This window comes from Channa argus, chromosome 3 (assembly GCF_033026475.1).
Source record: "Channa argus isolate prfri chromosome 3, Channa argus male v1.0, whole genome shotgun sequence".
Lineage (NCBI taxonomy): Eukaryota > Metazoa > Chordata > Actinopteri > Anabantiformes > Channidae > Channa > Channa argus.
In genome coordinates, this window is record NC_090199.1 from 30,339,070 (window position 1) to 30,346,761 (window position 7,692).

The 7,692-nt window shown below is 38.7% G+C and overlaps 1 protein-coding gene across 7 annotated transcripts; it reads left to right on the forward strand.

Annotated features, from left to right (window-relative positions):
- Positions 1 to 832: 832 nt before the first annotated feature.
- Positions 833 to 6,254, forward strand: LOC137124255 (zinc finger protein 709-like). Of its 7 annotated transcripts, XM_067499062.1 has the most exons (4): positions 920 to 1,099; positions 1,254 to 1,306; positions 2,017 to 2,101; positions 4,406 to 6,254. In XM_067499062.1, the coding sequence occupies exons 3-4, from the start codon at positions 2,048 to 2,050 to the stop codon at positions 5,540 to 5,542; spliced, it is 1,191 nt and encodes a 396-aa protein (XP_067355163.1). In that variant the 5' UTR covers positions 920 to 1,099; positions 1,254 to 1,306; positions 2,017 to 2,047; the 3' UTR covers positions 5,543 to 6,254. The 7 variants fall into 7 exon arrangements, with proteins under 7 accessions (XP_067355158.1, XP_067355164.1, XP_067355163.1 ...); XM_067499057.1 differs by lacking the exons at positions 920 to 1,099; positions 1,254 to 1,306 and adding an exon at positions 833 to 913; XM_067499063.1 differs by lacking the exons at positions 920 to 1,099; positions 1,254 to 1,306 and adding an exon at positions 884 to 902.
- Positions 6,255 to 7,692: the final 1,438 nt, after the last annotated feature.

Consider the following 7,692-nt stretch of genomic DNA (forward strand, 5'->3'; position numbering starts at 1 on the left):
AAAAATGATTGCTGACAAACGATCCTGGTACCTTGTTTTTCATTGTTTTGTCATTAAATTGTTTTGTCTAATTTTCTACTTAAATGTCTGGAGTTCTGGAATAGTCACTCGTTGCATTTCTGTGCTGAAAAGTATTTATCCATTATCTGTAACCACTTATCGTCTTTAGTTGCATGGCAGGGCTGAAACCAATCTGTGATCAGTGGTTTGTGCCCTGACTCCTCCTTGCTGCATGTCAAAGTGTCCCCGGGCAAGACACTGAACACCCAAGTCATTCCAATCCCAGCTCCTGAAATGGACACAACAATATAGACGTGCAAAGCTGAACACAGGTCCCAAGCCAGGTTAAGATTGAGAAGGGTTGTATATATGTATGATGATCTCCTTTCGGCGTATCCCGTGAGTTCGGGGTCGTTGTCCGCATGTTGATTTGGCACAGTTTTTACGCCGGATGCCCTTCCTGACGCAACCCTCCCCAATTTCTACCGGGCTTGGACCGGCACTGCATCGCTGGGTAGGGGGAATGGGCTGTTAGGGGTTCAGGGTCTTGCCCAGGGACACTTCGACATACAGCCAGGGCCGGGGATCGAACCACTCACCCTGTGGTCCGTAAGCAACTGCCTTTACCAACTGAGCTATAGCCGCCCCTTAAGGGTTGTATATATGTATATTGTTGTATATTGTATATGAAGGGAGACGTTAAAACCAGAAGATGGCAGCAATGCAACATATCGGATGCCGGCTGCCAATAAAACCCCAAAGAAGAAGAGGAAGAAGCGGAAGAAAACGAAAAAGAAAGCTGTCTTTTGTAAGTCAAAGCCTTCCCACAATGCTTTGCGTAGCTACGTCACTGTGCCGTCACTTTCTAATATGGCGCTATCTGCGTGGCAATACTAACAGAAGTGAGAGAGAGGTATCTGTTCTATATTCTTAGATAGTCTCTCTCTGTGTGAGTAATTATTGATAGCATACCTGGTTTAAAGGCGGAACCCGTAACCACGTAAATCGGGCACCTTTCTCCCGTCTCCTCGCAAATTCGTGTTAGTTTGGATGTGGATGCTATGCTGCCGCCGTGTTACATTAGCCGTATGTATGAGCGGTAATACTCTGATTTATCTTCCTACTACTACGTTATTTGTGACGAGGCTCCAGCACTTGTCATTGTTAAAACTTAAAGTATTGAATGAAACGAATGGCTCCGGTATTAAATTTTGTCTGTGTGTCTTGTGGAACTCATTTTTGTCCAATAACAGTATGTGTTCAGACCGCGTCAATGACAGAACAATAACAGTTGGACTAGATTTACGTAAGTGTCCTTAAACGCAATTATACAGCCACACTGATGTATGTGCGACATGTCAACATTGGGTTTTATACATGTTGAATCGTCGTCTGCCTGTCAGCGAGTGAGACCAACTGATTGGCTGTTGAGCTCGGTGACAGGACACCAGGGTATTAATAAAACATATACTGTTGTCACTGCTTGTTTAGAAGTAGGGATATACTTTCTGTCATGAGTCAGAGTGGCGTAATATTTGTACTTAACTTTGTATGACACATACTCTACATAACAGTGGATGGTGTTACTCTGAATGTGTGTGCTGATGAACTATTTTGATTGGTGTTTAACTCGCATTTTGTGCTAATGCACATACAAAGTGTAGACAGTGACAGCAGACACCACATTGCTCAAGTGCAGATAAAAGGCTCCTGGTTACGACACTGGCACTGTTCCACCCAAACTATACAAGAACACACTATAGTCCATTATGACTATAGTGTGTTGTTATTGTGGTTGTTTCTATCCATGAGTTCAATGTAGACTTTTTTCTACTTTTCCAGAAACATGGACTGATTATTTTGTTCTCTCTGGCAGGAGGGTAATTAGAAGTAGTAGAAATGTGTATTTCTATTTTGAGCTAAAGGAGCAGATCATTCCCAGAATGGGAATCTATAGTACTTCAAACTGGAGTTTTATGGGTGTTCCTGACCAGTCTGTATGCCTGATGGTTTCAGAGCTGAAACCTGTTGATGGGAAGAAGAACATATGGAGAACATTATCTTTGAGCAACAAGCTGGTGAGATGAGTTCTTCAGAAGAGGTAAGATTAAACAAAAATCCATTTTATCCAGTCAGTTGTCTGGATCCCCATAGCATTGAAGGGCTACAGCCATCCTCTGTGGCTGCAGCAGGCTCAGCTTTCTTACCATTGGCTGCACACAATTTACATGTTAGATTAATGTTCTTATCACCTTTCATCCCGACAAAAGTAATGGGAACATTTCTAGTCACTGAATATAGGCAGCTTTATCTTCCATGTGCTGCTAATAGTGACGTGTGCACGCGCAACAACTATTAATGTTAAATGTTGGATTTCAAATAACAATAATAATATTTCCAAAGCATCCTCTTTACAGTTTCTAGCTGTATGTCTTGATGAGTCTTTATCCTGGAAAAAACATCTCAATAGTCACTTTAATATAGTGACAACACTAAAATAAGTGTTAGAATACTGGGAAAAAATAAGTTCATGATAAACATAGAGGTTGCTAGAGCTTTATATTTTCCTTTTTTTATGCTATTATTTGTCATTGTAATTTAGTTTAGGCGAGTATTTATCAAACCAAACGTATTTTATGCAAATACAATCAAACAATTATTACTTGTGTAGATAAATTTTTCATCTCTGCTGTTATTTATGTAATCTGGACTCCTCAGGTCTGTACAGATTCTACTACTATGTACAATTCTCTAAACAAAATGTTTTCCCATTTTGAAAAACTGTATTCATTTAATTATCAATATGATAACTATTCCATCTGTTACACTTTCAGGCTTAGGGCAACATTTTTGTAGAAACAATTTACAGAGAATAAATAATATTGAATGCATTGCCACCTGAAGTTTGAAATTTAACACCTGCACAATTCAAAAGAGTCTTGAAGGGCTTGTTTTTTTCCTTGCAGTATTATCCGTATGGACTCGTTTTCAACTGTGTATTCCTCATCAGAACTGGTGGTTTTATGTTTATTTTATGTATTTTAATAGGTAGAATATTTGGTTCGATTATTTCTTTCTTTTTCCTACTTGTTGATTTCTTCTAATGAAGTTTAAAATTCACTGGAGAGTGTCTCAGTATGTCTGAAGGTTCACATTCATCCAGGTTTGGTTATTATTAATATTATGTTAATGTTTATTAATGTTATCCTGTATCTTTATAAGTGCAAATAACCTAAAATAAAACTACAAACTAAGCGTTCTAATATAATGTAAACTAATTAAAATGATATCATCCTTGGAAGCTGCAACCCATAAATGCCCATAATGAGGCTCTTGTAGAGTCCGAAGAAGAACCAAAGCAGATGCAGTTCAGAAAGTAATCGAATCTTTTTAATGTTACAATTTTATTTGGAATGGAATGTTAAAATGTATTTCTTAATGAGAATAATCTAATTTCCTATCATTTTATATACAATAACCAATAATTTAAAAAGTGAAAGCATATCTTTAGACATATTTGCAAACATATTAAAAATGTGCCAATAACTTTTTAAATAAAAGTCAAATACTGTACGATCAGTCTTTAATCTTTTTCTGTTATACATCGATCAATCACAACATTAACACTGTGGTGTCTTAATGTCCTGGAGGACATGGAGGACAGGATTAGCATAGCCACTCTGAGCCATCTGTAACTGCACAGCATAATGTGATAGACTGTGTACATAGGTGGTAGAAATACAGAAAATCAATACTCAATTAAAAGTGCAAGTATTGGCCTAAAGAATTCTCCACTGGTACCATTTTAAACTCTTTTCTCTGTCAAGTAATAAGCCAATTATCTACATTTTACTTAGTAGTAGGAAGTAGAAAATTGAAAGTACTCCACTTAGTGTATTTTGCACAGTACCCATTATGTTAATTATGGCAAAACGTACAATCATCAATAAAAAAAAAGGATCAGAGATCACTGTTGGTAAAGGTGACACTGATTTTATGGGCTGACAGGTGGTTAACCCATAATGATACATCAGCATTTATTAGTTTATAATATCTTTAACAGTTAAATCAGCCCATTAAATCAGCCAAACCCGTCAGCACCTCCTTTATGTGACAGCAATTTTCCAGGGAAGCGAACAGCAAATTTCTGATTACAAGCCAATTAGCTTATATGCATTAGTTGCTAATTTCTCTAGATCATCCTGTTAAATAAAGAAAGAACCAACATCAGGCTTCTACCAGTCCCTGGCATCTACGCTCCTGTCATTGTGCCTGGCTTTCATGTGTAACATGTTACATGTACTAATTGTACTATAGTATACTGTAGCTAGTTAATTGTTACCAGCATTATTTAAAATCCTCCAGTCTGACATTTATTTCCTTATTTGTTTTTTGGTTTTCTCAGTTGAAACAGACCAACACAGACAGGAGCCGACCTCATCAGTGTCAGAAGTGTGGAAAATGTTTCAGCCGGATTTGTAGCTTAAGAAGACATGAAGTCACTCACACTGCAGGGGAACTCTACCACTGTGAACAATGTGGTAGCAGCTTCAGCCAACAAAATGCATACAAACTGCACCTATATACCCACCCTGAGGAAACCCCGTTCTGCTGTGACCAGTGTGGCATGGATTTCAGTGACCAGAGTTCATACAGAAAACACCTGCGTGACCACACTGGACCATACCAGTGTGACCAGTGTGAAAAGAGTTTTAGTTACTTCAGTATTTACAAGATACACATGCGTGTCCACACTAAAGAAAAGCCATACTGCTGTGAGCAGTGTCCCAAGAGTTTTAGTTTTTTAAGCTCATACAAACGACACCTGCTTAGCCACAGCGGTGAGAAGCCTTACCAGTGTGACTTCTGTGGAAAGAGTTTCACTCAGTCTGGGCATTTCAGCCTGCATCTGCGGAACCACACAGGAGAGAAACCATATGAGTGTAACCATTGTGAAAAGAGTTTCAGTGACTTAAGTAGTTACAAGATACACATGCGTGTCCACACAGGAGAGAAACCATATTGCTGTGACCAGTGCGGGAGAAGTTTCTCTCAGTTAGGTAATTACAAGTCCCATCTGCGTATTCACACTGGAGAAAAGCCATTTCGCTGTGAACTCTGTCAGAAAAGTTTCTCTATTTCAAAAACATACAAACAACATGTGCGCACCCACACTGGGGAGAAACCACACCAGTGTAAAGAATGTGGGAAAGGTTTCGGCCGCCTAAGCAACTACATGCGCCACCTTCGTATCCACACTGGAGAGCAACCATTTAGCTGTGACCAGTGTGGGAAATGTTTCAACAGTTCGTACAGTTACACCCGCCACCTTCGTGTCCACACTGGGGAGAAGCCATACTGGTGTTCACATTGTAAGAGACTGTTTACACGCTCACAGTCCCTGAAAAAACACCGCTGTGTCCAAGTAGAAATAGAAGAGAGCTTGACTGTGTGTAACAAAGAAGCTCAAGTAAACTACTCAATAAAAGAAGAAACAATTGACAAGGATATATCAGATTCTGGATTACAAAGTAAATGTTAGTTTTAATAATTAAGTGTTAGTTTTGGCATCATCAGGCATCTTTGACAGTAATGAAAATAGTGATTATCATTAGACAAACATCAATTCAAACCCATAATAATATTTAAAATTGTACAGTGAAAGGCCGAGTATTCTTATTTTATGTATTTTTGTAAATCATCCGTTGAACAGTTCTTGTTTCTTGACATTGATACAAACTATAAGCCTCCTTTAACCTAATGGATCATGTTCAGTAGAAAATATTACCTGATAAGAACTGCTGACAGTGAAGTCCAACTCACTGCCAGATTTGTAAATCCTGTACATTCTTGAATAATACTCTGTAGGTAGTTGTTTAATATTGTTAACAATTGCAAGATCATCTCAAAGCCAGAAATGTGAAGTGATGAGTACCAGGAATAATCCTTTGAAATCTTTCAGAACAGGTTTTGCTGTATTGTGAATATCTGAAATTAGTCGTAAACCTTCCAGACTCACAACAGGATTGATGTCTGTTTCAGCTCCTCTTGTTTCATTTTCTCTTTATGTGACATGGTCAGTTACATTAAGTTCACATATACTAACAAAATAGTATATTATAAATATGATTAGTGCATTCTGTGTATCACATAACTTTGTAGTATTAAGCTATGACACTAAGCAGGATGAGTATTTGTAATCAAAGTAATACAAAATAAACATGATCATGCTGTGTAATAAATGGTAAAAGTAATGATTGAGTTCAAGTCTAAAATGTTTGCGTGTGTATAATGCTCAGTATATAACAATGTAACAGTGTGAACGTTACAAATGCATTTTAACTGTTTAATCCATTTACATCTATTTTATGTTCCTGCACCTAGAGTTACAATTTGTAGGATGGTCGCGGCTGCACAGTTGGTAAGGCAGTCGTCCACGGACCACAGGGTCACGAGTTAGATCCCCGGTACCGGCTATATGTCGAAGTGTCTCTGGGCAAGACACTGAACCCTAACAGCCCATTCCCATCCCACCAAGCCGGTAAAAATTGGGGAGGGTTGCGTCAGGAAGGGAATCTGATGTAAAATATGTGCCAAATCAACATGCGGACAATGATCCGCTGTGGCGACCCTGAACTCACGGGATGAGCTGAAAGGACAAAAAAAAATTCCTAGCCTTGTGAAGAACCACTAGTCAGAACCAGTGTGCACTATTTGAAAAAGAACTAGAAGTCTTTCACTAATCTTTTAAATTTTTTATTTAGAAACATCACGCAAAACATACTGCAGTAATAATAGATTGGCACACTTTCTCATTTTTCCTTTATACCTATCCCACCTACTCAATGCAAACATCTGACACACATATTTTCAGCTTGTGATTTCCTCATTAGAAAAAATTAGACTGGGTGAAGGCTCTGAAAATGCTGCCAAAAACAGAAATAATTCACTTTTCACCCCACGCTATCTAGCACAACTGTCCAATATGAAACTAGGCTAAAAACACTACTTTCCTAATAAGATTTCAGGGACATTATTTACAGAATATGTTCTCTTGTAAAGACTTTCTAAATGTACACTGAACATCTGATCCTTTAAGGCCTTGGGCAGTAATAGTCTTGAAAGAAACTTCTGATGTTTACCCCCAATTTCAGAAATTTTTTGGGTTTTTTTATTTCCTGCAGCTTAACCCACTGTAAGTGTTGCACAATGTGGGTTTTGGCCGTTTGTTTGTTTGTTTGATCAGCTTATCCAGTGAGTTCAGAGTCGCCACAGTGGATCATTGTCCGCATGTTTGGCACAGTTTTTACACCGGATGCCCTTCCTGACGCAACACTCCCCAATTTCTACCAGGCTTTGAACGGTACGGCACAGCTGGGGAGGGGAATGGGCTGTTAGGGTTCAGTGTCTTGCCCTGAGACACTTTCACATATAGTTGGGACCAGGGATCGAGCCACTGACCCTGTGGTCAGTGGATGACTGCTTTACCACCTGAGCTACAGCCGTGTCAAACGTATTTTATTGGTGTGTTTTCGTAGTATAACCTTTAATATCATGCACTTTTTGTTTTTCTGCAGTTTAACCCTCAGTAAGTGCATTTAGTCATTTTCACAACATCACTACAGAATCACAACTGCATCAAAAAGAAATCGTGATTCCTCCTTAGTGAGCTTCCTGCAGCTTTGACAATCA

Coding starts and splice junctions, on each gene's coding strand:
- LOC137124255 (XM_067499057.1), top strand. CDS start 2,048: ATGGAGAACATTATCTTTGAGCAACAAGCTGGTGAGATGAGTTCTTCA. Junction 2,102..4,405: donor AGATGAGTTCTTCAGAAGAG/GTAAGATTAAAC, acceptor TGGTTTTCTCAG/TTGAAACAGACCAACACAGA.